The sequence below is a fragment of the Drosophila gunungcola genome, unplaced genomic scaffold (genome assembly GCF_025200985.1).
Source record: "Drosophila gunungcola strain Sukarami unplaced genomic scaffold, Dgunungcola_SK_2 000001F, whole genome shotgun sequence".
NCBI lineage: Eukaryota > Metazoa > Arthropoda > Insecta > Diptera > Drosophilidae > Drosophila > Drosophila gunungcola.
In genome coordinates, this window is record NW_026453197.1 from 5,387,338 (window position 1) to 5,414,706 (window position 27,369).

The window sequence follows — 27,369 nt, forward strand, 5'->3', positions numbered from 1 at the left end:
TTAATGCTGTAACGGAAAAAATTTTCGTAAAATTTTAAAGCCCTATGGAAACTTATTTTAATTTATGAATAAATGGGGTATTTATTGATTTATTGATATGTTTACTTCTAGCGAACGTCTTTATAATTTGAACAACTTTTATTTCTTTAGCATACTTTTAGGCTCTTAAAGAGAGAGTGAGAGAGATAAAACAATTTTAACTTGAGCTGATTGGTAAAACAAAATGTGTTGTTTTAAGGGTAAAAAAATGTCAAATTTTTATAAAAAGAATAATACATTTTCGTTCAAAATGTCTATATTTCGACCTTTGTATCTTTTCAGCTTTTGTCTTAATTACATTTTTTTTTAACTTATTTTATTTAGTTACTATCCTAGTGCGACAAGGTTAAGCTAATATTTATTTTATATTTTATATTGATATTATATTATATAAATTCATTATTAATTGTTAATATTAATAAGTTGCATTAACCTTTCTAATATAACTAATTATTTTCTGTTTATTTGTTTAATTTAATAATTTTTTTTTTATACTTTTGATTTTAAATATATTTCGTTTTATTTTAAATATTCCTTAATGTTACATTTAAACTGAGATGCGCGCCTAATAGTTAATAAGTGATGTGGTAGGCTGTTCCAAAGGCGTAAATGCTAATTTATAAAAATTAGAAACTCAATCCAGGAGATCTCAAAAATGTCATTATCGCAATACAACTTAGAAGGCGGGTTTTGTTAACGAAAGTTCCTATTAAATAAGTCAGTAAAATGCTGCCAGCCGTTCAGCAGAAGCTGAGCCATATGTTTATATGTGAGCATTCTCCATGGATTTCCAAGGCAACCATTACAACCAGGTGGTATTCAATCCGTTTCCACAGATCTGGAAGTGAGACAGCGCCTGGTGCTATGCTGCTTTACCTTCCTGGCCATCATCAATGCCTATACCATGCGGTTATGTCTGGACTTTTCGCTGAACCAGATCGTTTTGGAATGTGGAGGCGACAAGGTGGACCAGAGTTCTAGAGTGCCACAAGTGCTCAATCCCAAGGCCCTGCCCAATTGGCGTTTGGAACTGGCCATGAGGGGCAGACTAAAAGCAGGCAAGGAGCAGTCGGATCAGGAGCACAAGAAAGGAATCCAAAAGAGGCCTTTAAAGAGCCGGGGAACTGTCATAGTAAATCCTCCTGTACAGCCAAATCCACCTGAACGGATCAGCTGCTCCGAGCTGTGGTCCCGTCAAACCCAATCCCTGGTGGTGATGGCCTTTTATGTCGGCTATGTGCTCACCCATGTGCCGGGTGGTCGTCTGGCGGAGCAATACGGCGGCAAGTGGGTCCTGGGAGTCGCCATCCTCACGTCGGCGATGCTGACGCTTCTAACCCCCGCTGCAGTTCGTCGGGGCGGTCCGTATGCCCTAGTAGGCGTCCGCCTCCTAGTCGGCCTCTGCGAGGGTCCTTGCTTTCCGGCTGTGTGTGCCCTTCTGGCCCAGTGGGTTCCCGAACAGGAACGCGGAATGCTGGCCAGCTGCGTCCTCAGTGGCGGCGAAATCGGGATTACGATGGTCCAGCTGGTCAGCGGACTGCTGATTGCGGAGCAGGACTGGCCGATGGTCTACTACTTGGTTGGCGGAGGCGCAGTGGTCTGGTTCCTGGGATTTGTGAGTTTATCTGATTTTTTTATTACAGAACTTTTTTAAATATTTTAATTTTATATATTTTATTTATTTAATTTTTGTATTTAACAAAAGTAGAGTGTATGGCTTAAATGGACTAAGGGTCCAAAATAAAGGCGAATATATATACATATATTAAAAATATAATTCAAAAATGTATTTAATGTTATGCCTTTTATCATTTTAGACCCTTGTTTGCTATAGTACGCCGGACCACTGTCCATTTATCCAAAACGAAGAGCGAGAGTACATTAGATGCAATACAAGTGCCTCCCTGCTGTTGATCTCCAGCAGAGAAGTTAGGGAACGTCGACAGGGAGAAGCTGAGGAAGAGGAATCCAACAGAGAATTAGACGCAGCAGAGGTCCCAGCAGGAACTGCAGCTCCATGGAGGAGTATGCTGACCAGCACTCCGCTCTGGGCACTTATCTCCGCCTCCATGCAGCTGGAATTCCAACAAAAGTTGCCCCAGGAGCTGCAGGTTCTGCTGGAGGAAGTGAGTTCCCGGGGCAGCAGTCTGTGGGACGATCTGCCCGCCACATTTGCATTGATCGCCCCGCACATTGGCAATTGGTTGGCCTCGCTAAGCTCGGGCCGCCTTAGCGACCACCTGATCGCCCAGCAGATCCTCACTCGCACCCAGTGCCGCCGTCTTATGTCCTGGCTGGTCTTCATCTGCGGATCCATGTACATGCTGCAGAGCAAGGAGGACGGAGCCCGGATCTGGAGCGTTCTGGCCATGGGCGCCTACTATGGTGGCATCAAGCTGCTGCCGCTGGATATGAGCCCCAACTATGCCGGGACTCTGATGGGCATCTCCGGCGGATTGGGCGCCCTGCCGGCCCTTTTAATGCCCTATCTGGAGCAACTGGAGACGGATTACGCGCTGGTTAGCGGCGTGAGGACCGCCCTGGTTGTAATCGGTGCCAGCTACATTTCCGGCGATGTGCAGGCCTTCAACCAACCGGAGGAACCGGAGTAACCAGAGCCACAATAAAGACAATCGCTTGTTTTTGGTTTAATCTTACGCTAAAAAACATAAGCTACTGGTTTTGTCTTACTGGATTCCTTAGGCAACAGATTCTAAATTACATATGTATGTAGCATCATAATACATGACAATTTCTATGCTATAGCTAGGAGCATAAACGTAAACAAGCTTTATATATATATATATGTATATATATAAATAACAGGTATGGTCGATATTAACTTAATTAGAGTAGGTCTGCTGGTGGTGGTCTAGCTAAATGCTCCGCTATCTCTCTCCTCGGGCGCTCACTCCGCAAAACGAACCCTAAACTACGCCCTGGGGCATTAATCCCGACTGCGCCATGGCCGAAACGGAGTTCATGTCGATGCCCAGCTTCTTGGTAACGTTGATCTGGGCCACCGCCGCATTGCGCAGCGAGTAGACGTGCACGAGCTCCGCCTGGCTTTTGGCATAGAGCAGCGCCTTCTCAAACAGTTCCACGGCCCGCTTGAGCTGCGCCCGCTGCACCTCCACGGTTCCCAGGGTCTCGTAGGCCAGCTCGCACTTGGGGTCCACTTCGATGGCCTTGTTGAGCAGCTGAACGGCCGTCTCAATGTCTCCGCGCCACTGCAGCACCATGATGGCCTGGTGAACGATGAGTGCCGGATTCTTGGGCGCCAGCTTCATGGCCTTCTCGTAGTACTGCTGCGCCTGGGGAAACTGCTGCTGATCGGCCTGAACCTGAGCCATCAAACTGTAGCACTCGACGCAGTTGGGGAACCGCTCGATTGCCTCCTCGAAGGTGTGCATCACGCTCTCCAGACGCCGCTGGTCGCCGTTTACGAGCGCCAGGCGGTACTCGGCATAGCACTTCTGGACGAGGGCGATGGCGTGGTTGGGCGCAATGCGCACCGCCTTGTCGAACTCGGCCAATGCGTCGTCGATCTGTTCCAGCAGCAGTAGGATTTGGGCGCGCTGATGGTACACATCCGGGTTTTCGGGGTTCAACTTTTCCGCCTCATTGAAGTCCGCCATGCCCTTTTCGCGCTCGTCCAGCTGGATGAAGAGGGCGGCTCGCTTAATATACGCATAAGCACGCAGATTGGGATCAGCATCAGCTGTAAGAAAAAAGAAGATATTTAATATCATCGCTTTCTTTTACGAAATATTTAAAACGAAAAAATAGTTATAGCTTGGCTGTAAAAAAGTATTAACAGAAGATAACACTTTTCATACTTTAAAAACTAATAATCGAATCTAGAGTCTAGAGTTTTAATTAATCAAATTTCCAACAATAATGGTAGGTAGTGTTTTATAAATTTTTCAAGTTAAATATAAATTAATAAACAACAGTCAAATACAAACTAGAGAAGTCAAGACTCTCTAGGTTAATTCTGCAGAACTTATATACGTTTCCTTTTGGATACGAACAGTAGAAAAAAAACACTATGGTCAAACAGCTAAGTCAAAAGGGGTAAATTATCAGTATCTTACCATTTCCTAAGATGGCATCAAAGTCCTGCTGACTCTCCAAGTAAGAGCCGCACAGGAGGTGGAAGGTGCCTCGCATGAGCAGAGCTTCAACTTTGTACTGCGCTTCGGCTTCGGAGGACTCAATCTCTTCGGTGCAGGCGGGAATGATGTCCTCGTACTGTTCCGCGAGGAAAGCGCGGTGGGCCCGCACGAAACCCTTTGCCGGGGCCTCCGTCTCCGAGGCGGGCGGTAGTTGCAAGGACTGAAGCGGATCCGCGATGAAGGAGCGCATGTAGGTGTTCACAAAGCAGGCGGACGGCACAACGGGCACCCTATCGCGCATACCCTTCTCGGCGTCCACACGGCCCGTCTCCTTCAGGACTCGATCCGCAAACATGATGGTCTGATTGTTCTGGAACATCTCTAGGATGCAGGTAGCGGTGACATCGTCTAGACACTCCACCATATCTTTGGTGGCCTCGTGGGCACGGGCACGTCGGTAGTATGCCTTGGCGTAGCGCGGATTGAACTCCAGCGAGGCGGAGCAATCCTCCTTCACCTTGGACCACTTCTTCAGCATCTCGTAGGAGGCGGCGCGATTCTGGTAGAAGATGGCCATGTCGGTGCGATGCTCCTTGGGGCACTTGTCGATGGCCTTGTCGTAGAAGTTGATGGCCTCGTCGTATTTTCCGTTCCGGTAGCAGTTGTTGCCCTCCGTCTTGTAGTTGTTGGCCTCCTTGAGCGGCGACAGCTTCTCGCCCAGCTCGGCGGACTTCTTCTTGCGCTCCAGCTCCTTGTCCGGCGCTGTGCCGTCCAGGGAGATCGCCTGCTTCTCGATCTTGGCCTTCGACCGCTTCTTCTCCCCGTCCACCTCCTTGGGGGCAGCGGTCCACCGCTTCACCGCATATGTGCCCAGTCCAATGGCCAAGGGTGTTCCCAGGATGAGCGCCAGCTGCCACTTGGTCAGCTTCACCGAGCCAATGTTCAGAGTCATCGCCATCGTGCTGGACTCCTTGCGTTTGGTTGTGTGTGTCTTGTGTGGACTGCAAGAAAAGAGTTTGGTCAATGCCGGTATCGTCACAAATTGTGTAATACTCCGCTGGCTTATCGTTCGGCGCCTTTTGAGCCCGCTAAACACCGGGCGGGGGGCACGTTTCTTCGCCGCCTAACCCCAACCCCAATTGATTTTTCGCAACCCCCACCGCCGTGCAGCTGGCCCAGGGCATCCCGCAAACACTTACACTTTTTAGAAACTTAACACTGATGTGAATTTGGCTTATAAGGAACGTTGTTTGGCCTATTTTCAGTTACAACTCGAGAAACTTAGATATTATTGTACATCAGCCTGCTGAGCACACGAATGGTGGTATAGTGTGACCGAGTGGCCGAAAGCCGGATAGCACAAGTGTTCTCGTTTGCCGTTAAGGTGAGTTTTTGGTGTACCCACCAAGTGGTCACACATCAAATTGAAGGTGTATGGGATTTACAATAAAGGGCAATACTATAGGCATAGCATAATTAATAATAACGGGATCAATTTAATACTTTGGTCAATAAAACTTTTTTAGCAAGGCCAAGTGCAGGCAGAATACTGTTTTTAATGACTCCCAGTACCTGTTTAAATTGGTATTTAATTTGAAACGATCTTTAAAAACCTTCAATTTAAGAAAAAAATAATTTAAGTTTAAGTTTGTGGTATACTTGAATCGAAAACTGTTAGAAACCTTTTTTTAAATATTTCTGCAAGTGATTATTTTAGTAAAAGTCGAATTTCACAATATTACATTTAATGGCAGTGCTTTAATTTCACCCGCTGCTGTTCTCAAGCACTAGTTATCAGCTGTTTGAAGCCAGTCACAGAGAAGCGTATACATTCCACCTTCTCCCACTTAATTAGGGTTCCTCATAAGGCAGAGATTTAAAATTACAATCAATGTATTTAAAAGTACAGAATTCACTAGAATTGGAACACCAGGACAGCCTAAGAGCGGATCTCCTCCTCTGGGCTGGGAATGGGCGCTGAAGCAGTAGTAGTAGTAGAAGACGACTTCTCGCTGCTCAGAACTTTCTGCAGATTCTCACTTTTGACCAGGCCGTGGGAGTCCGCGTAGTGCATGAGATCACAAATAGTGGGCGACTCGACAACCAGGATGTACTGGCACGTCTTCGGCTCCAGCAGATACATGGACACGGCAGTGCCGCTGCTGGTAACAGGCGTGCAGGTCAGTTTCACATCCACTTCGCGGGCCACACCAGTGCGATCGCAGTGGGTGCCCTGCCCGTAATGATGCCAGATGGATGACGAGAACCCAGAACGGCGGGCTCCCTTATCCGGATTGGAATTGGCCCAGGCACGATGAGCTTCCTCTGAGAAATAGCCCAGGAAGAGCTCAACTTCGTTGTTTTTGTCCTTGTGGAACTGACGCACATGTCGTCCGTAGCAAAACTCGTACTTCCACCAGCCGTTTCCCTAAGAAAGAGCAATGAGTCATATTCGCGGAATATTTAAGGCGAATCAAAATCCATACCCCAGTTAGACAGTTCTTGCCCGAAATGAAGTCCTTTATGGGGGTAAGATCGGTGATGGGTGTGGGCCCTGTTCCAGCCGCTGCTCTGTTCAGCAAAAGTTGCTGATAATCGCCGTCTCCCTCGAGGTCTCCATTGCCAATGAGCTCCAGTATGATTTTGTCCATATCGCCGCTGTACTTGAAGGTAACCATATCGCCATCCGCCTTGGGCCACATTTTGGCTGGAGCCTTGCCCTCCTTTTCCTTGGAAACCAGCAAGTCCGCCTCGGATTCAGCCCACTCACTTAGCTCCGATCGCAGCATGCTCAACGGTCTGTGCGGCTCCGACTCGGAGTTGAAGCATTGTATGGACAGCTCTTTGGTTTCCTCAGCGTGAAAGCCAGGGATAACGCACAGCGTCGAGGAGAGGATAATGGCCTCGTAATTGCAGGAGGAGGTCTCCTTGAAGGAGTAGACGTCATCCTTGCCGTGGGGATAGCACACATAGCGCACCATCGTGGTGCGGGGAGAGTCAATAATGTCACACATTGTGCCATCGCTGTATTCCATCTCGAAGTAGGGATACCGAGTGTTGTCGATCTTGAGGCTCTTGTACTTTGGTTTAACGCCCGCCTTCTGGTCAGCTTCCCAGGCTTTGGTTAGCAACTCGGTCTTGTCATCGGTCCATTTGCCCAGGTAGTACTCCTGGAATTTGACGTTCTTTCCCTCACGTTCCTCGTGATACTGACGCACATGGTGGCCATGGCAGATCTCATAGGACCAATAAGCTTCGATGCGGTACGTGCAGGTCAGGGCGGAGAAAATTGGCTGCAGCAGGCTAATGGGAGCTGCAAAGTAACAAAATTATATATACTCCAAGAGGATATAAGGGGGTATCCTAAATATCTTACAAAACTCCGGCTTGTCGGATTTTTCCTCCTCCTTCTGGCGCTCCAAAGTGGGAATCAAACAATCGTATTTCTCCTTGTCCGGTGTGTAGAAAGTTCGTAGCTGATTGCCCAAATCCTGACCGGAACATAAGTATTATTATAGATACACAATTCAATAATCACTATCACTTTACTTACCGGCTGTCCAATCAACTCCGGCACTTCAAAATCAATTTTGTACAAAATTGAATCGTCAAAATCTTTGGCTTCATGGGACGCCACTGTAAATATCAGGGCCAGCAGCAGTGCTATTTTCGTAATTGTCACGTAGGGGCTTGCCATGTTCGTGTTAAAACCCGCAATTCTTTTACATGAGGTTTTCCGTGACAAATATTAAAATATTTGTAAATGCTACGTGTTGTTTTTCTCCACAAATAATGCACAGCTGTTTACTGTAACCCTTGCCCTTTGAATGCTTCCGAGGAAGAAGAAGACGTTTTTCTTTCGTTGTGAATGGTTATTTTTATGCACAAAGTTTTTGAACTAAAAACCGTTATAAATGACTACTTAATGATTGCTTAAACTAAATTTGTTTGTTTATTGATTGGTCGATGTATGTTTTCAGAAGGTAAAAGATATTAAAATAAAAATTACAATAAAAATTGCATGGTACTATTCAGCCTTCAGAACAATCTTTTAGTACATTTTTAACTAAAGAACGCAACATAATGCCTAGCTCGATTTTTGGAAATTGAAAAAAATTCCTGTATTAAAAATTGATTATTAAACGTTCTACTTCTTTTCAAAAAAATAAAATATATATTTCGGTAGAGGAACCAAATAAACAGTATCCGTCTTTTGCTTGAAAAGTGCTTTAAAATGTCTTAGCTTTAAATTTAAAATACAAAAAATTTTTTTTTCTGAAAAGATTACAACAATCGATTTTTGTGTAAAAATGTAATAAAATTTAACCAATCGAGTCAAAAGTTTATTTGTTTTTTTTAAGAGGTTCCTAAAACTTTGAACAGCTTTAAAAAATTAACGGAGCAAAATTTAAAAAAAGGCGGATAGGAGTTGTTTTATTTAGATCATCTAAATAATATACTTTTTGATATTCATTTTTAGAAATTGGTGTGTGTTTTTGTTACTGATATTTTTGAAAATGTTTCCAAATTAAAATGCTGCCAAATTCTAAAGTAATTTTAAAACATCTCCCAAAAAAATAAGTTCAGTCCAAGTTTATCTTCAACATTATTATATTTTCTTTAACAAATATCGCATATAGTATTCAGTTCCCTATCTCATGGCCGTCGCCGTGTCCCGTTTCCCCGTAGACCAGCCGGGCTCCTTGTCCTTTTCATGATCCAGTGGCACCTTGTCGATGGCATCCAGGATGAACTTGATGGAGTGCGCCGTCCGTGGCAGCCACTCCATGATGCGGGAGGTGGTCGAAACTGGCGGACTCGATGCATCGCCGTCGTCCACAAAATCGGCATCGCCACCGGACAGAGACCGAACTCCGCCCAGATAATCCGTATAGTCGTAGTCGCTGGTCAGTGGATTTACCTTGGAGTAGTAAATGGCGGCGAACGTCGAGTAGATAATTAGCAGTGCTGTGCCCACCTGTGGGTTAAAATTGAGAGGTAAATATTAATTAAACGGAAATAAATTAAGTTAAACCCGATTTAATTCTTTTTAAATTAACCAGTATATGTGTATCCAATTTATTAAAATTGTGATGAACCCTTTTACATATTTTACAAATAATTATTCACACATAAGTTTCATCCCAAGGATGGGATTCCATATCATTACTATGAAAATAAATTTTCTTGGATAATAAAAAGCTTTTACGCAAATAATTACCCAAATTAGTATTAAAAAACGCTGTCCAAGTTATTTAAAAATCTTAAAAATGTAAATCCAATTGATTAAATTCTAAAAATGTGTTGTCTTATACATACTTTAATAATGTTTTTGTAAATGTGAACTTTTTCATAAATATTTTGAAGAAAAACATTTTCTATTTGGCTTAAAAATGTTTTACCTTTGTTCCATTATAAAAGCATTACAATGAGATCTTGTGTTGGATAGAATTATTTTCCAAAGCTTAGTTCCAATTATTTACATTAAATTTTTTTATAATTTATAACAAAGAAAAGATTTTGTGGTTCGGTGCTGATGACTCACCTGAAATACGGCCCAGAACTTGTAGGAGCCTTCCGTAATGACAAAATCGTAGTATCCCTTGAGAGGATCGCCCTTGATATAGCGCCCCTCACCCACATCGGAGTCGGCTTTCTCCTCCGCTTCGGCATCCCGTCTGTGGCGCAATCCACGCACAGATCTCAGATTGCCCTTCTCGCCCTTGCCAGTCAGCACTTTGGTGGACAGAGCCGATGGTGTTACTGTCTCAACTTTCTCTACCTTCTTCTCCGGCTGCTCCACTTCCTCCTCCTCCTCTGAGCTATCTGGAGCAGATGTCGTCGTGGTCGTGGTTGTCGACTTAGTTGTCGTTGTCGTGGGCTTCTTATTCGGGTTCTTTTTGTTTCCCTCCATTCGTGGTGGCTTCTTGGAGTTAATCCTCGTTTTTTGCTGCTGCTGCTGCTCCTGCTGACGCAGTCGATCCTTTTCGGCCTGCTTAGCCGCCTGCTCCTGGCGGAACTTCTCCGTACTCTGCTGATGTCGCTCGCTCACTGCGTTCCATGCACCCATGAGGGCCTGGTACAGATCCCAGATCTGCTTTAGACTCTTCAGCACGGTGACCAGACTGGATTCGCTTTGGACCTCAGCCACAGCATTATGGGAGGCGGGCTGAGATTGCTTGGCCAGCACAGATTCCGCATGAGGACGGGGCTGGAAGCCCATGGGATAATCGTATACCTCATCGTAGGCGGGATAAGGGGATCTAAAAATGGTCAAAGTTAATGTTTAAAATATATGCTATTGAGGTGCTAATCTTGATGATTTACATTGTAAGCCAAGACATTTATAGATTTAAACCTGTCATAAAATTTGTACAATTCTGTTTTTTATTTTTGCAAAATTTATATTTATTTGGCATATTTAAAATGTCTATAATGTTGTGAAATTGTGTCACATAATATATGTTCCTATCTTTGTTTACGTACATATACATTATATGGTTTTAAAGTTATATATACCTTTGTTCTTGTATATGTGGCTTTACCTACTGGCCTTTAGTTAATCTTGAAATGGCGTTTTTGAGTTTACTTTTTATAATATGGTTTATTTGCAATGTATTGCAATTTTACTGATATGAAATTTAAATTATTACATTTCTCGTTTCTCAATGCAATGCGAAATCTTTGGTTGCGATCAGGAACAACAACTCAAAAGCCCTTATTAAACACTTCACTCATTACTCAAATGTTTGCCCAATATTATATATATTATTCGTTTCTTAATAATGTTTCTAAATTAGTTTCATGTGTTCCTCTAAAAGTTCATATTTTTCGAAGTTTTTCTTTTAAATGTGATTAAGAATTCTCACCTATTGGGCGGTGTCTGGAGCTTCCTGTTGTTGCCCTCTGCTGCGGGATGAGTAGCAACTGGAGCTGGATTTCTTCCAATAGACCAGGGGGCGTAGAAGGAATCATGGAGTCGGGCCTGCGACGCCCTTCCCTCGTCCGAATCCGCCGAGGGGTCGTCCTTATCATAGAAGCGATCCTCCTCCGCTGGCTCCTGCTTGGACTCTGGATATGGATATCGACCTGGGCCATAGTCATCGGCTACATCGTAGTAGGGATCCTGCTCGTAGGAGTCCTCTCTGCTCTGCGGTGGACCGTAGTCATCTTGCCGTTGGCCCATCACAGGATCCATACTCTCCGCATTCACAACCACCGCCTGCTGCTCCTCGTAGAAGTTTCTGCCCTGTTCCGGTTGAGATGGATTCGGATTAGTGGCATTTCCGGCCTCCCTGGCAATGCGTTCCACGGTGGCGATTTCCGTATCATTTTCGGCACCAGCTCTGAAGTGGTTCCACATGCGGGTAAGGATCAGGAGATCGTTCTCTCCACCGTAGCTCTGAGCCCGTCCAGCTTCGATCATAGCCACCGCCGTAAGAGTGGTCGCAAATAGAAGCAGGGTGATCACTAGAATCCAAATGGGCGACAAACGGCGTGGCGTCTTCTCGGACATCTCCTCGTAGGATGACATTATCCGTTTGGCAAGTGATTTCTATGGTTCCGAATCCTTTTTGTTTTTAGCACAAACCGCACAGCCAGTTGGCTCGGAGTTAAATCGTCAACTAACCGTAGAGTCCCAAATGCTGGTCCAGAAAAACTCCGCCTTGCGATGGTGCTAATGGTGGGTTTTGGGTATCTAGAACATCTATCCGCAGTGGCTCGTTGAAAGGTGCTAATCCGTGGGCCGCGTGCATCATCGTTATTGGGCCAGTGCTCCAGTTTCGATTTAACGGTTCATCCGCCACCGAGTGCCACAGCAATTAGCACCATCCATGTCTGCATATCGCCAGTACTCCGATTCCGATTCCGATCCATCTCCATTCATATATGCGTAATTCCCCCCGTCTTTTGTTGTTTGCCACAAATTCGGTTTTTTTCGCGGTGAAAGTGTGCAATATGATTCTCAACCCAGAAGATGGGAGCACATGGGACATGGGCACGAGGAATTTAGGAAGTTGTAATTGGTCGCATTTACTATGATCTCTGCATTTCTGTGGAGTTGGAGTGGCCGCCATCGTCGGTCGTGTGCCAGGCGTAACTCACGATCTAGGAAGCTTATGTATTTGCCCCCACGTGCTCATAGATCGTGGCCAGCGTGCGACTTTCATTATGGGATGATAAGAAAGAAATCTATTAAGATATTTTTTGGACAACAACAATGGAATGTCATCCTAAGCGACTCCGGAAACAATCACATGCGTTCTTAAGAGAACTTGCATTTGAATTAGGATATCAAACTATGTATATAATATGAAAAATGCGGTCACAACTCACCGTGTATTAATACCCACAATTTTTAAATTAGTTATTTTTATTTCTGGTTGAAAGAAAAAATACGAATACTATAATTTCAATAAAAGAAATAATTTTAAAGTGTTTTCTTAATAACTGAAAGTCTTTTACATAAAAAAAAATGCACATACCATAGTTATTGAATATGGTGGTGGTAACATCCAAAGTTGACAAAGTTTCTATTTCAGTGTTAAATCGAAATATTCCAAAGTATCAAATTATTTGTAATCGTCGGCCGAAAGCCCATATAGCTATGGCTGCTATTCTCGCTGTAGTTTTAGTTTGTAACTTTAAGCTTACGGTTTTTAAAAAAATAAATAAATGTGTGATTGACTCATATATATAATATCATATCATATCAATTATTCTTTGAACATTATTTATATTATTCACAATCAATCAAAGTGCACATACATACATATGTTTTTATATATATATTTTATTTTACATATTTACATAAAATAAATATACAAATAAGATAACTTGTTGAACGAAAGAAAAAAGTCATTTGTTTTTAAATGGTAAATTGCTACAGAATTGTATATAGGCAAGTACCTATGTATAGGTACAAGTATCTATACGTACAAAAAACATAACATACAAAAAAGGAACATTTACTTAGTTGTATTATGTTTATTAAGTATTGTATTAAGTTTGGTAACTTCTAGCCGTTTCTCGAATTTACTGAATTAATAGTGCGTCATTTGTTTGTCGGCAAAGCGCACCGTAGCAAACTAGTTTCGTTACCCCCAAAATTGTTTACATTATGGTTTAGCCTTCCCACTTGTTTTCCTCCAAAAAGCACTGGTCGTATACTTGATAGTGTTTATCGCTCCCGCGATTTTCTTTTTATTTAATGTTTTGAGAATGTAACGCAACCCATTTTTAGAACACAGCCCTCCCATAAACTGTTATGTTTTTGTTATCATTTGTCAATTTTAGATACATAAGCATCATTTACGAAAGACATAAAAACATATTTACAGATTAAAAATAAACATAAAAAGTGTTCTAACTAATAACTAATTAGCAACGATGAGCAGAAAATTCTAGCTAGTGATACTTAAAACTTTTGAAAAGATACATTGTTAGACAAATATGTATATCATTAATAAAAATGCAATCTTTAAACTGATAGACAATATTGTATGCAAAATGGATGACCAATAAAAATACAAATTTGAAACGAACAGAAGCATCATGAAATTCGATTGCCAAAATATTTGTCACTTGCTGATGATTAATATTCAGCAAACATATGTACATGTACATACGTAAATAATTATATATGTATACAGCATATAGAAAAACCACCTGATCGAGAGTCTGTTTTATTGTTTACCAAATATCAACAACGCAATTTAAAAAGCCGGCAAATGGCGCAAAGAGAGCGAGAGAGTACCATTAGAGTGGACCTTTCTGGAAAGTTTGTTCGATCTATTTATATTTGTGCGTTTGTATGTTTGCGTGATTGTGAGTGGAAAATTACTTTGCTTTTGTAATAAAAAGTATGTTTAAGTAGCGAAAGCCCAAAAAAGTTAATATGTACATAAATGCATATTTACATTTTACATACATATAAGCATAATTGCACCCACACGCGCTAAACAAAACCGGAAGAAATGCTGCTTGTGTGTGCAAGTTTATTTACCTGTGTTATGAACTTTCAATGGAAGGTTGCGGGAATATATGTGCATATGTACGTATCCGTTTCGAAACTAAATGTCAAGCTGCTTATGGGAATTCATTTTTGTTTACTTTTTTGTCGTGTCGACTCCTCTAAACAAAGAAATACTCAGCTGCAACTGCATTGGCGATAATCGAGGAGCTGAGTGCAAATGAGTTCAACTAAAAGGAGGCTATAAATATGCACTTGCAGCGGCAACACACTGACAGCATGGGAAAGCATTGGAAAAGCTCTCTGGCATGACTTTTGGTGCCTGGAAAGCCGCTGTAAAAGTGGAAAAAAATCAAAAAAACGCGAATATAATTTAGTTTTGGTTTTTTCTTTATTTTATATATAATACCTAAATCAAACTTCATAATTTGAAACGCACTAAGGCTTAGCAACTAAAACGTGTAAGTCTGAATTAGTTTAGGAATATTAAGAAGCTAAGAGTAATATGTGTTTTTTTTGTTTGTGAAAATATAAGCGAACTAAAATTATTATAAGTTCACAAAGTTTTGCGCCGCATGAAATCCCAATGCACAATCCAAATGCAAAGTGTATTTCCAGGTGGCTTTTGTTGTTCTTTCTCGTTCTCTCTTTTCTTTGCTTCCAGCGACTGCTGCGATTGATTTCAACTGATTTTCCTTTTCTTTCTTTTAAATTCGAAGTTTTCTTTTCCTTCTTTCCCCGTTACTTTTTGCTCTCTCTGTACCGCTGCCCCGCCTCCGATGCCCTGCATCAGTTCTTGCAGGCGGAGGCCTTCTTGTTGTTGTTGGTGTTCATCAGCTTGGTGAGAATCTTGCGGGAATGGCCAGAGGGATCGAAGTGATTGGTGTGCTCGGTGGCCTCCTTCTTGGAACGCTGCTTTCCGCTGTGGCCGGAGAAGATGTGCTTGTCATGGTCGAAGTTGTAGTGCTCGTACTCATCAAAGTGCGCTTCGGACATAATGACGATTTAAAATTTCACAAACTAACTGCTTTCTTGCTTTATTATAGGTTTCTTCTCTGCAAATTCGCAGACTGGAATTGAATTTTTTTCGGACGAGCAACCGCTTTTATAGCCAGCTGAGCTTTTTGTGCACCGTTAAAAGCTCTCTCACTGTCAGAGTTGCCATACTTTCCCCATAAGATAAGTTAAATGGAATTTAAATCAACTACTTCCCAAAGTCGTAAAAAATAAATGTTAAACTCTTTGTTTTTATTGGCTCATTACCTTTCGTTTTCACTTCTTTTCAAATTTAAGCCTTTTTAATAATGTTTTTAATTTTTTTTTGGCCTGACAACCCTTTTGCTCTCTTTGCCAAAGAGAGCGCAAACTTTTTGGCCATTTTTGCTGCGCAATTTAATTTTTTGTTGTTTACAAAATGCGCGGTAAACAAAAAGAAAAAACACACATCGTCAAACATAATATTTTGCCTTGTCCATTTATTTTAATTATAAAAGAACTTTTCATAATACACACGTTTCAAAAGTGTTATGTAACGCCCGCCCACTTTGGCCCTCAAAATACGACCCCCAAAGTGCATTTACCCAGCATTTATTTCTCCACATTTTAAATATAAAAATAAATGCAGCATGAAGTCTGGGTGATACACCCTACACTGCTAAAAATTTGGTTTTCCTCCCTAAAAAATAGTTGTTTAAATATATTTGAGTTCTACTTTTAGATATGTAAATGTTATTTATTCAATATTTTATAGTAAAACAAATCAATTCTAGAAAAGTCTAAAAAGGTTTTACCAATTGCTAATGCATAACTTTTATTTGGGTGCGTTAGAACCTGATCTGCTGACCCAGTTCCCTCCCACTCGAATAGCATTTGTTTATTTCTAAAAACCGAAAAGCTTTTAGTTTGTTTTGGTCTAATCGCTTTTATATAAACAACAGATGTTATGTGGTGTTCTTGCGGTGATAAGGTGCGAACTATTGTGTTGGTTAGTCATTTAGCAGCTATTCGTTCTAAAAGTACCTCTGGAACTCTAGAAACGACGCAATAGATCGTTATCACATTCTTAGATAAGATAGAACGGCCTCAAAAATGTTGTTTCAAGAACCTTCCACAATATATCACAACTTTGTTTACAAATCATTGGCATCAAACCATTTATGATTGCTTTGAATGGTGCCTCTTTTGTCTCCAAAGAGAAATCGGTTCCAGAATATTCCAATGGTAAATATTTGTTGGATAACCAGCGATCTCTTCGAAATCGGTTACCTAGTTTACCAACTGATACATTCTCCTTTAATTTTAAATTAATAATTTCAATTAATTTTGGAAAGTTCATAAGACAGAGTAACTTTCTGTTTTATTTCTATTTAACAGTCTCCTTAGGCAGTAGAGTTTTCAGTCGTCGATCAGGATTTGTATCCATTTTCGCCTTTCTCTGAACCTTCTTGGGTTTCTTTTTTGGCGTCGACAATGTCTCGATTACAGGCAGATCAAAGTCGTCGGGAAAGGAACTGTCCACTGTCTCAGAGAGCTCCAATTGCACCGCCTTCTCCGTGTGCACTCGCTGTACGTGCTCTTTCATCTTGTCGGAGCGATGACTACTAAACCCACACAGCTGACACTTGTACCGATTGGGACCGTTCTCCGTATGCTTCAAGGCGTGCCGTTTGAGGTTCTTGCTCTGGCTGAACTTGCAGCCGCAGATCTCGCAGATGAAATCCCGTCCCTGCTTGTGGGTTTCGATGTGCAGCTTAAGGTTCTCCTTGCGATTGGCTCGATGCTTACACCCCGAAACTGTGCAGGCGAAGAATTCCCCGGTGTGGAGCAGTTTGTGGGAATTGAGGGCCTTCATATGGGTGGTGCTGTAGCCGCAGACGTCGCAGAGCAGCTGCTTCTCGGGATTGTGCACCACAAGGTGGTTGCTCAGGCCCTGCTTCCACTTGAAGCCTTTTCCGCAATGAGGACATAGGTGTGGCGTTTCCGTACTGTGCTTGGGCTGGTGGACGAGCAGGGCTGCTCGAGTGGTGAAGCGAATGCCGCATTGCAGGCAGAAGAACGGTTTGCGAAGGTCACTGGAGTGCCTGCGAAGATGTGTGTCGTACTCCCGCCAGTCCAAGAAACCCACTTCGCACAGGGAGCAGGTCAGATGCGAGGGCTCACAGCTGCCCATGTGCTCAATCATCTTCTGCACCTGGTAGCACTTGTAGTCGCAGCCAATGCAGTAGTTAACCTTGCTGCTGGACTTTACGGCCCTGGGATTCTTCAACTGCAAAGAAAAGGTGATATGAGATTCAGGGAAGCATAGTGGACATCCTTCCCACCTTAAAGTAACTCTGTCGACTCTCAAACAAATCCTCCGCTTTCCTAGTTGGCTCATGATTTTGTTCCACCTCGCCCGAAGCCATGATCTCTGACGTTTCCTTCACCTCCCCTAAAGGCTGCAACTGGTAAAGGTTCAGCAGTTCCGTGACAGCCAGGATTTGCGCCAATTCTCGGAAGTGCGGCATGTGTTCTTTGGACACGGATACCATGTCCTCGTAGAAGAAGTCCACAATGGAGTGCAGGCACTGAGTGCAGCTAAAATTCCGAATGGTGATCTTCAGCGGATTGTGAATGGAGAACTGCTGCTGCTTCTGGTTGGTGTTTATCAACTGGCTCTGGGCAGCCAGCACACAGAAGTGGACACTTAAGTTCAGGGAGTCATCCGAGTCCAATTCCAGGAGGAGATCACAGAACTGTCCTGTTCTCCGCTGGTTGTTTAGGTAATTAGACACCTTGGAGTGTAGGGGCTGGTGCAGAGTGGGTATGGATTGCATTGCCTGTGAATGCAGCATTTCCTACGCTTGTATATTGCACTAATCCACAATCAAAACAAAGTAATTGCAGGTTTTTGTTAGGACGCCAGAACAGCTGTTAAACAGTGTGACCAGGCGACCGTTTGCTTAAAATGCTGACAATAAATACTGACCGTTATATGTACTGGCCCGTTTGAAAATTCAATTTATTTGTTGGTACATATTATTTTTATTTTGCTTTTAATACTTCTCAAAACAAACAAAAGAACTTAGGAGTTTCTGAACACATTTTAGGAAATTACTTAGCTTTGCTGTCAATTTCATTTTTGAACTTTCCCATATGTAGCTATAAAAATAAATCTTTATAAATAAATTATAAAGTAACTAAATCTCAATAAATTCGTTGGTAAATTTCTTATAAAAATGGAGAAGTGGATGCAAGTAAGCTCGAATGTGTCAGACATTACATATATATACAACAAAAAAGGCCCAATAGTCAGTAAAGCTATGGCTCAAAAAGTGTGTCTTGTCAGATTAAAAACAAATAAATAAGCTTTACAAAAAATGTAACAACCCTAATGGATAACCAAATGTTTATTCAACAATTGGCACTCAAGTATCAGCCGTTTACATGGGAAGTGTGAAAGTTTAATAAACAAAAGAACCCAATGCACAAGCTCTTCTCGCTTTGGTTCTCGCATTTGAGCTTCAGTTGAGAGGCGACGCTGGGTTCGGATTGTCGCAGATCGCTTGCTTTTTATATTAATTTATTTAGTCGGTGCGAAAGTGAATCAAATCATAACGCTTCTATTGTTTCGTTTCCTATAGGAAATACATGTGTGCTTAGCCTCCAAAACTCTTTGTGTTCTAAAAATGCCAAAACATTACACTGCCAATTAAAGCCGAGTGCGAACAAATAAGTGCTGATAATTTGCACATTGCTGAGAATTGCCTGCCCTTATTGTTTATAATATAATCGGTTATGCCGGTCAAATGTTCTGTACACGCAGCCATTGAATATTAATATCCTCCAGTTAGCATAAGGGCTAATTACTTGGAACCCCCTGGGTAAATAGAGAATTCAATGAACACGAAAGTCCAAGTTCATTTACACAGAGATTTCTTGCTAAGTTCTAGTGTCCGGTTCTAGTTTCTGCCACCAACCTTATATAGCATACATATATATAACGATCTACTGGATTTGGGGTCCGGGTCTCAGTTCATTGAGTCCGGTGCTCTCGACGCGAGCGGTTGATCTGTGGCGATCTCTTGGGGTGTCGTGTTTATATTACTGCTCTGATTAAAGTCTGTTGCAATCAGCACGAATCATCAGTAGTAATTCAATCAGAAAAATGGTGGGAAAAATTCTTCAGCTTGCGCTGCTGGTTCTCCTCGTCTCCTGGACGCAAGCTCAGACCGAACCCTACGAGGATCCCAACAGTCTCAAGGTCTGGCTGACCATCAGTGCCCGCAAGAGATTCCTGGAGGTTTCATGGAGCAATGCGCCGGCGCGGATGGGTGACCAAGTCCTGGTGACGAGGCAGGATGCCCTCAGCTTCGATACCAAGCTCCTGCCCAAGCGGACTCCACTGGCGACCTTCCACAGCGAGGAGGGCAGTGGTTCCGGCGAATCACCAAACAGCTACGTGCCCATCAGTGGATTCACAGTCAGACCGGAAGCCAAATCGGACACCAATGAGGTAGAACAGAAGTACTGGGTGGCCAATGGAGGAGCCACCGAGGTCGTGGCGGCCATTCAACCCACCCAGGGTCTCTCCACCCAGTGGTTCACCACCGGACTGCCCTTTGACTACGCCCTGTCCAGGAATGTGACCGTTCAGACCTCCTGCTACGGCTTTTGGGCCAGCTACATAGACGTACAGGGTAACATCCTGGCCAAGACCTGCCTCAAAGTGTTTCCCCGCTGGATGAATCAGCTGAAGTCCAAAATAGGAGAGATGCGCCTGCGAGATCTGTTCATACCGGGATCCCACGACTCCGGCTCATATCGGCCCAACTTCGATCCGCTGCTCAGGGAGAGCCTGGTGACCAAATACGCCCTGACCCAGGACGACGACATCCGGGGACAGCTGATGCACGGAGTTCGCTACCTGGACATTAGAGTGGGCTACTACCGGAACTCCCCGGACCCGTTCTTCATCTACCACGGGATCACCAAGCAGCGTCCCCTTCAGGAGGTCATCAACCAGGTGCGGGACTTTGTCCACGAGACCAACGAGATTATCATCTTCGGACTGAAGGAGTTTCCAGTGGGTAAGAAATGAGATTAGTTTTAAGGTATTTTCCTTTTACGAAACTTTAAACTCTTGAGTTCTAAAAACAATATCAAATAAAGGAGGATTAAAAGCGTATATCTTCATCATCCTTATACAAAAATAGAAAACATTGCTGCCAACATTAAATATTCTTATATATATATTTAAAAATGGTAACGCATCCTTATCATGTGGGATCTATATGATAGATCCTCGTCTTATTTCACAAATAAAAAAGACGTTTGGGAAAGTTTTATTCTGATAGCTTTAAAATGAAAAGACTAGTAAGGAAACGGACAAACGGACATGGCTAGATCGAAATTATACTACCCTCTGAAAGGTTATAAAAACTATTTTAGTCATAATTTTGACTTACAAAACCCTTATTCCCGTGTCCTTCAGGATTTGGAAAAGGACTTGGAGTGCATCGCCTGCTGATCAGCTATTTGCGTGACCAGTTCCAGGACCTTATAGCTCATCCTTCGCTGTCCTGGCGCGCATCCCTGCGCGACATTTGGGCCCGCAGGCAGAACGTGTTCCTGGCCTACGATCACGAGACCATGGTGGAGGAGTTCCCAGAGGTCCTGTTCGGATCCGTGGAACAGCGTTGGGGAAACAAGCAGACGTGGTCACAACTTGAGACATATTTGCGCAACGTTAACGACTTTGACGCGTCGTGAGTGCATCTACAAGTTATTGATAAGATAAAATACCATTAACGCTAATTACTTTCGCAGACGGTTCTCCAGTCGCCCAGTGTCCGATATGGCAGAGTTGACCCCGGAGACCTGGGACGTCATTTTTGACAAGCACGGAGGACTACGCAAGATGGCCGACAACGTGAACTGGCGGATCTCTCAGCTGTATCGAAATGAATTGGGCACCAATGCCAACATTGTGTCAGCGGACTTTATACGGGGCACCACACTGGTGGAAACAGCTATAGAGTATAATACTCGTAAGATTTACATGTAGATAGAAACCGTAGAGCACCGGGAATTTAAACCAACATTTCCGAATTTGCAGTAATACATTTATTTGCTAAGCGATAAGTTATTGTACTGCCATGTGGCTTCCCTAAACATGTCACATTTTATATAGTTTACAGTTTTGTTCCCATTAAAGCGCATTCAATTACTTCCTGATTGTGTTAAAAACGGAATTAGGAGTAAACTTTAGTGGAGAGTGAGCCAAAAAAGGCCTTGGGTTGTGTAAAACCTGTTAACTGAGGAGCTTGCTCAAATAAATACATATGTTAAAACTAAAATCTAATCGATGCCGATTGCGTTGTGAGGAATGCCAATTGCCTAGCTAAAAAATATCATACAAATGGGGCAGGGGGGTTTGCTTAAAACTGTTTAAAAAATTTAACAATTTCTCAGTGTTTTCGAATATCAATTACGACGAGTGTTTTTTGAACTAAATGCACAAAGCCTTCTCCTTTACATAGTTCTACGGGTGCGGTACATAGATTTAGTTTATCGTCTCGTTCGATTCGATAATGGTGGTGTTAAAGATGGCCCTGCAAATCTCCACAACGGAGTTGGACAATCGTCCGTAGCACTTGGGCTTGTTTTTCCAGGCGATGAAGCCGTAGTAGAATGGAATGCCGGCCAAGGTGATGGCGATGCCAATCAAGAGATTACCTGGCTCCTCCAGATTCGGAAGCAGCACCAACGTCACGCAGCTCACCATGAAGATAATGGGCAGCGCGAGATGGACTTTAATCGGTCGCGGCAAGTCGGGTCTGGAAGGCAAGAAATCGGTGAGTTACTTAAAAATTCGAAATGTAAGTATTAGTTTTTAAAAGGTTAATGTCTTAGGTCTACCTAATTTATTTAATGTAAAAAAGGTATTGTTACCTCTTATGGCGAAGCCACAACATTCCGGCTATGCTGGCCACCACTGAAAGCCAGAGCACCGAACTGAAATAGTTGATCAACTGGTAGACATTATCCGTGAGCAGCATAAGCAGCGACATCAGGCACTAAGGGTAAATATGCAAATATTATATCACATTTCTGGCGTAAAATGGAAATGGCCAGCGCCAACTTACTGTGAAAATCAGGGAGGGAATGGGAGTCTGTTGCTTGACGTGAAACAGCTGGAAAAACTTGGGCAAATGCCCCTCCTGAGCTCCAGTTGCGAACAGTCGCGCCGAAGTGAAGAGCACTCCGTTCACACCTCCAAAGGTGCTCAGTGCCACGAAAATGGGCACCATGAAGGCCAGAGGTCCGAACACACGGTTTCCAAAGGTCACCGCCACGGCCAACGAACTGAGCATCTCCGGTTTGTTGACCACTGCAAAATAGGCCAAGTTAACCAGAACGTAGATGCCCGTGACCAGAGGCATGGCTATCCAAATGGCTCGTGGAAGATTTCTGCACAAAGAAAAAATATGGCAATATTATGGTATTATATCTCTATTTTAAAATTAAGAACAAAAAACAAAAAGAATCGGTTTGGTTGAATGTCGGCTAAAACTACATGCTAAAAGTGATCAGCACTATCAGTTATTTAGCTTTCTTACATACATAATCTCCGTTTTCCATTAATGTTATGACGTCATAATTAAAACTTTGCTAATAGCTGGTAAAATAAAAGTTCGATTGAAAAAATTTTTGGTGGATCGATATATATTGTTCGAATAGACTAGAACCTGCATGTTAAAAAATCCCAAACTTTTGACTTGTATAATTTCCGAGATCTTAACATCCATCCGGACAGACAGGCTAAATCAACTAAGCTTTATATATTATTATAAACGAAAACGATTTGTATACTTTTTTACTAAACTAATATTGGCTTTAGGCAAAATTACGCCAACAGGAGAAAATAAGTTAAAGATTTTCCCTATGTGAATAGGAACGTGCTGTTTAACGAGAAACCCACTTGGCCTGTGAGGGGGTGTAGAGCACTTAAATTGATTGCTGCGCTTCGAGAGCAAATTGAATTCGTTAGGGAGGCGGCAGGCAGCATCCCACACATTCTAGGACCCATGACATCAAGGACGCTCAACAAGTTTCAACTTGTTGCTGCCTGCGCATGACGCAAAAGGCATGAATAGGACAAATAGTCCCGACTCATTCCACTTTTGCAGCCATTTGTCATGTTGGCAGGACGAAACCCCGAGCCCCACCACTCACTTGTACGGATCCTGGAGCTCCTCCGTCACAAAGTTCAAGTAGTTCCATCCGCCGAAGGCAAACAGACCGGAGTAGAAGGCGTAGCCAATGTTGCGGGCACTGTAAGTGCCCTCCCACGGATTGCTAAAGTTCTCCAACTTGCCCGTGGCCATATAGTATAGTCCGGCCAGGATAATCATGATGAGGGCCAACAGCTTGCCCACCGTGAACACATCCTGCACCTTCATGGACACCTTCACAGACAGACAGTTGATGGCGGTGAGCAGAGCTGGAAAAAACAAAATAATTAAAATTTCTCATTCCGCGGGGGATTTGTTAAGTTACTCACTTAGACAAATGGCAGCCAGTAGTTTCACTGCATTCTCCGGAGGATCACAGTCCGGGAAGAATGGTTTGGCCGCATAGTGTGCAAAGGTTAAAGCAACTATGGTCTGTAAGCGAAAACATATTTTAAACTATTAATGCATTTAACCATTCAAAATCGTATATTGTATATCCTTCCCCCTTTTTGTTTTCATTGGAGAAAGTTGTTGATCTCGTAATTGAATTCAATTCCGGTCGAAGGTAGCCGCCACTTAATAAATTTCTATTTATTTGCATCAACAACCAATTCGAAGCGCTGCCCATCAATCAAGTCAAATAAACATTCCGTAATTCAATTGATGGAAGCCAGGCACTGACCTGCGTGGTTGGCCGGATGATGAGTAGCGCTATCCAGAGCCGCAGGAATCCCACGAGCGGTCCAAAGGACACCAGCAGATAGGCGTAATCCCCGCCAGATCTGGTGATGCTCGTTCCCAGTTCGGCGTAGCAAAGAGCTCCGATTGTCGATAGAATTCCACAAGTCGACCAAATCAAAAGGGAGCTTCCCACGGATCTGAAAAGCAATAAATAAATGGAGATATAAATAAACAAATTTTATGAAGAAATATAAACATATTTGGTCAGGGATCTATAGAAGGTAGTTCCACTACTATCATGGTGAAATGGTAATTTATTATTTTTACTATCAGTAGAGTATTAAGTCAATACTCATTATCTTATCCTAATGCAACAAGATTTTTGGTCAGGGGACAATGCCAGGGAGATCCATCACTATAATTTACTACTAGTAATTAAGAAACTCAATTAGCAGTAAATTTAAAATTAAATTAAATTTAAAATCGTTTACAGTGAGATAATATGGTAATATAAACTCAATTTCTTATCCCAATATAGTGAGATAATTGAGTAAATAAACTGGTTTAAAGCGAACATAAGAAACATTAATTAAAGCATTACAAAGACATACATTTACATTACATAACTTTATGCAAATGCCATATGCGTATGGCACACACCTTTTTTGTGCATCTTATCAATAATTTAACTGTTGGCACGCCTCATTGACGTTATTCTTGTAACTGGAGACAAAAAACGCTCAAAAACACTTTAAAGCTGACGCAATATTTATGCAGAATTTCAAGGGAAGAATCTTCGAGGGAAAATCGACAACTAATAAATTCATCTTAATTGGCGCCAAAGGAATGTTTGCGACAATCTATCCATTAATTAACAGTTAAATTGACCTTTTTTGTGAATAAATTGAATTAAGGATGATACTATATGTACATATGTGGGCATAATTCCACTCACTCGGTGTAAAGAAAGACTCCAGTGGGTGCGATGAAGATGCCCGATCCAATGATGGTGCCCACTATAATGGCCACTCCATTGATGAGGGTTAGCTTCCGTTTCAGGACAATTTTCTCCTCCCCCTCGGAGGCAGTGCGTCCGTTTGTGGGCTCAACCAGACTGGTGGTGACTCCATTGGCATATCTGTCCGTCATGATTGAGTGCTTTGATCTGGTTCTCCTCTAGTGCCGAATAGCTGACATTGCCACTGAAAAGGCAATTGTTAATTTAAATTGTTAATTTTAGAAAAACTTTTGCCATCAATAAGGTTTCAGCACGTGTTGCGCAAACTGTAAACAAATGATTTTTTTTTTTACGAGAAGTAACTTATTGCTTCGTTGGCAGCAAACTAATCTGCCATTGTCAGACATAAACTTTAATTATGTTTTCTGACACCGCCACTATCTTCGATACACAAAATGAAGCTTTAAACTGCGGGGTTTACGGGGTATCAGGGGTTGGCCTAATATTCCCCATAGAGGTTGTGCGTGGCTTTCGTAGTGACGCCTTTGCCCGCGTGCCAATTTTCACGATTTCGTCATCGTCGCCACTGCACTTTGCGACGCGTGGCAATGAAAATTGCAGTTGCAGAGTTGTGCTATCTGGCATTTGCCCCTTTTTGCCTTTTTTCGCAACGTTTGGAATGCAGTTTGGCTGATTATTTCGGTTTATCTAGTCGGACTTCGTCTGTTAAAACACGATTTATTACCTTAAGCGCGACACAACAAAACGGCTTCGACTGCGGACAGCGACTGTGCGTTGGCATCGAGACCGGCATTTTCATACTAAAATTAACGCAATTTCCACCCCAAAAGCCGAGAGAAAGAGAAATAGAGAGAGAGAGAGAGAGAGAGAGAGCGATTCGCGAGTGTGCGCCATAAAACCAAAACGAGCTGTTTTGAGAGAGAAATAATTGCTCAAAACCGGAAATTGCTGTCGAATTGTTTGTTTACAAATCCAGTGAGCAGGTGTACTTTTGAAATTGCCATTGAAAACGGGTGTACATATTTTGATCGTACAAAAACAGGTGTCACGTTTAGTTTTCAATTACAAAGTAGATATGTTTGCAAAATAAGTGAAAACTCCCGCCTACATTTAAACGATCTTGCCATTCACCCCGAATCGCAACCAGCTGTTGCATCAATCGTTTATCGATAACAGAGCATATGTCGTACATTGCCCATCTTTATCCCTTTTTAGTTATTGTTTTGATAATTGCACGTGTTTTCTTTGATTGCATTTTAAAAGCCAAAAACCAGCAATGTCAGACAAGTAAGTGGAGTTATAACTATTAACTTATTATAATGTAAACTTACGTCATAACATTATACGAACTAGATACGCAGTGCCCAACAAATTGCCCGGCAAAACAGTCTCGGTGCTGAAGCATCGCAAGCGGCGGATTCTCCAGGATGAGTCCGTCGTCACGCAAAAGCGAAATGACCGCATCAAGAAGAGGACCGCCACCAAGGATCACCACAAGTTCCGTCGCGCCGAGTCCTTCGTAATGGGCTACCTGAAGGCCGAGCGCACGGCCAAGCGGATCAAGCAAACCATTTTGCGCACCAATATCACCGACCAAAGTGCCAAGGCCGCCGAGGATTGCAACCCAAAGCTGATCTTCGTGATGCGCCATGCGGGAAAGAAGATCTTCGACAAGACCACCGCGGAAATATTCCGAACCCTGGGCATGGCCTCGCGCCACAACGCCGTCTTCCTGGAGAACACCAAGGAGAACCAATTGCTGCTGCGCGTGATCGAACCCTTTGTGGTCTACGGCAATCCCTCGCTGAGCTCCATCCGCGAGCTGGTCTTCAAGAAGGGCTTTGCCCGCATCGACGGCAAAAAGACGGCCATCCAGTCGAACACCATGGTGGAGGAGCAGCTGGGCGACAAGGGAGTGATCTGCCTGGAGGACATTATCCACGAAATCTGCACAGTCGGGCCGAACTTTGCCGCTGTCAATAATTTCCTGTGCTCATTTATGGTAAGTTTTGTACTTTGTAGATATACTTACAACAATCCTTATCCTGAATTTGCTCTTTTGCAGTTGTCCAGTCCCAGCAATGGCTGGCAGAAGAAGGTCTCCGTCTCCTACAAACGCGGTGGAGAATACGGTGATCGTGGCAGTGCTATAAATGAACTGATTGCCCGCTGCCTGTAGAGATCCTAAGCTAGTACCCCTTTAAGTGATTGTTCAACCTCAATAACCCATTCTGTAGCTAAGCCCAATACACATTTATATACAAACTAAGCCTTTGCATCTAAATTGATTTTCCTTTAATGTGCATCTATACAAAAGGTTTTCGATGCTTTTGCTAGTAAAATAGAAAGACAGTTCACTGTAAG

General features: G+C 42.8%; 9 protein-coding genes across 13 annotated transcripts; 3 read left to right on the forward strand and 6 right to left on the reverse strand.

Annotated features, from left to right (window-relative positions):
• The first annotated feature begins 674 nt into the window (after nucleotides 1–674).
• LOC128261692 (putative inorganic phosphate cotransporter) lies at nucleotides 675–2,936 on the forward strand. Its single transcript, XM_052995494.1, has 3 exons — nucleotides 675–808; nucleotides 876–1,654; nucleotides 1,857–2,936. Exons 1-3 carry the CDS (start codon nucleotides 766–768, stop codon nucleotides 2,649–2,651), a joined length of 1,617 nt encoding a protein of 538 aa, XP_052851454.1. The 5' UTR covers nucleotides 675–765; the 3' UTR covers nucleotides 2,652–2,936.
• On the reverse strand, nucleotides 2,673–5,516 carry LOC128261690 (mitochondrial import receptor subunit TOM70). The gene is made up of 3 exons (XM_052995491.1): nucleotides 5,357–5,516; nucleotides 4,137–5,158; nucleotides 2,673–3,760 (listed from the first exon to the last, which is right to left on the reverse strand). Exons 2-3 carry the CDS (start codon nucleotides 5,113–5,115, stop codon nucleotides 2,967–2,969), a joined length of 1,773 nt encoding a protein of 590 aa, XP_052851451.1. The 5' UTR covers nucleotides 5,116–5,158; nucleotides 5,357–5,516; the 3' UTR covers nucleotides 2,673–2,966.
• Nucleotides 5,517–6,032: 516 nt separating this feature from the next.
• On the reverse strand, nucleotides 6,033–7,984 carry LOC128261693 (endoplasmic reticulum lectin 1). Its single transcript, XM_052995495.1, has 4 exons — nucleotides 7,711–7,984; nucleotides 7,534–7,648; nucleotides 6,644–7,470; nucleotides 6,033–6,585 (listed from the first exon to the last, which is right to left on the reverse strand). The coding sequence occupies exons 1-4, from the start codon at nucleotides 7,852–7,854 to the stop codon at nucleotides 6,097–6,099; spliced, it is 1,575 nt and encodes a 524-aa protein (XP_052851455.1). The 5' UTR covers nucleotides 7,855–7,984; the 3' UTR covers nucleotides 6,033–6,096.
• A 780-nt stretch (nucleotides 7,985–8,764) lies between these two features.
• Nucleotides 8,765–14,394, reverse strand: LOC128261691 (uncharacterized). 2 transcript variants are annotated; one of them, XM_052995492.1, is made up of 4 exons: nucleotides 14,164–14,394; nucleotides 11,027–12,321; nucleotides 9,703–10,420; nucleotides 8,765–9,135 (listed from the first exon to the last, which is right to left on the reverse strand). In XM_052995492.1, the coding sequence occupies exons 2-4, from the start codon at nucleotides 11,689–11,691 to the stop codon at nucleotides 8,809–8,811; spliced, it is 1,710 nt and encodes a 569-aa protein (XP_052851452.1). In that variant the 5' UTR covers nucleotides 11,692–12,321; nucleotides 14,164–14,394; the 3' UTR covers nucleotides 8,765–8,808. The 2 variants fall into 2 exon arrangements, with proteins under 2 accessions (XP_052851452.1, XP_052851453.1); XM_052995493.1 differs by lacking the exon at nucleotides 14,164–14,394 and adding an exon at nucleotides 12,495–12,554.
• Nucleotides 14,395–14,502: 108 nt separating this feature from the next.
• Nucleotides 14,503–15,221, reverse strand: LOC128261707 (nuclear protein 1). The gene has a single exon (XM_052995509.1). It carries the CDS (start codon nucleotides 15,124–15,126, stop codon nucleotides 14,920–14,922), a length of 207 nt encoding a protein of 68 aa, XP_052851469.1. The 5' UTR covers nucleotides 15,127–15,221; the 3' UTR covers nucleotides 14,503–14,919.
• An 804-nt stretch (nucleotides 15,222–16,025) lies between these two features.
• LOC128261695 (zinc finger protein 311) lies at nucleotides 16,026–18,104 on the reverse strand. Its single transcript, XM_052995497.1, has 2 exons — nucleotides 17,451–18,104; nucleotides 16,026–17,395 (listed from the first exon to the last, which is right to left on the reverse strand). The coding sequence occupies exons 1-2, from the start codon at nucleotides 17,961–17,963 to the stop codon at nucleotides 16,493–16,495; spliced, it is 1,416 nt and encodes a 471-aa protein (XP_052851457.1). The 5' UTR covers nucleotides 17,964–18,104; the 3' UTR covers nucleotides 16,026–16,492.
• Nucleotides 18,105–18,514: 410 nt separating this feature from the next.
• Nucleotides 18,515–21,472, forward strand: LOC128261494 (PI-PLC X domain-containing protein 1). Of its 3 annotated transcripts, none has more exons than XM_052995224.1 (4): nucleotides 18,515–18,992; nucleotides 19,056–20,198; nucleotides 20,603–20,876; nucleotides 20,938–21,472. In XM_052995224.1, the coding sequence occupies exons 2-4, from the start codon at nucleotides 19,277–19,279 to the stop codon at nucleotides 21,173–21,175; spliced, it is 1,434 nt and encodes a 477-aa protein (XP_052851184.1). In that variant the 5' UTR covers nucleotides 18,515–18,992; nucleotides 19,056–19,276; the 3' UTR covers nucleotides 21,176–21,472. The 3 variants fall into 3 exon arrangements, with proteins under 3 accessions (XP_052851184.1, XP_052851185.1, XP_052851183.1); XM_052995225.1 differs by having other exon boundaries at nucleotides 19,062–20,198; XM_052995223.1 differs by having other exon boundaries at nucleotides 18,515–20,198.
• LOC128261493 (large neutral amino acids transporter small subunit 1) lies at nucleotides 21,212–25,815 on the reverse strand. 2 transcript variants are annotated; one of them, XM_052995221.1, is made up of 8 exons: nucleotides 25,730–25,815; nucleotides 24,982–25,228; nucleotides 24,028–24,223; nucleotides 23,675–23,777; nucleotides 23,347–23,614; nucleotides 22,257–22,581; nucleotides 22,063–22,187; nucleotides 21,212–21,947 (listed from the first exon to the last, which is right to left on the reverse strand). In XM_052995221.1, exons 2-8 carry the CDS (start codon nucleotides 25,173–25,175, stop codon nucleotides 21,674–21,676), a joined length of 1,485 nt encoding a protein of 494 aa, XP_052851181.1. In that variant the 5' UTR covers nucleotides 25,176–25,228; nucleotides 25,730–25,815; the 3' UTR covers nucleotides 21,212–21,673. The 2 variants fall into 2 exon arrangements, with proteins under 2 accessions (XP_052851181.1, XP_052851182.1); XM_052995222.1 differs by lacking the exon at nucleotides 25,730–25,815 and adding an exon at nucleotides 25,338–25,549.
• Nucleotides 25,816–26,139: 324 nt separating this feature from the next.
• Nucleotides 26,140–27,274, forward strand: LOC128261506 (uncharacterized). The gene is made up of 3 exons (XM_052995241.1): nucleotides 26,140–26,292; nucleotides 26,359–27,007; nucleotides 27,071–27,274. Exons 1-3 carry the CDS (start codon nucleotides 26,282–26,284, stop codon nucleotides 27,182–27,184), a joined length of 774 nt encoding a protein of 257 aa, XP_052851201.1. The 5' UTR covers nucleotides 26,140–26,281; the 3' UTR covers nucleotides 27,185–27,274.
• Nucleotides 27,275–27,369: the final 95 nt, after the last annotated feature.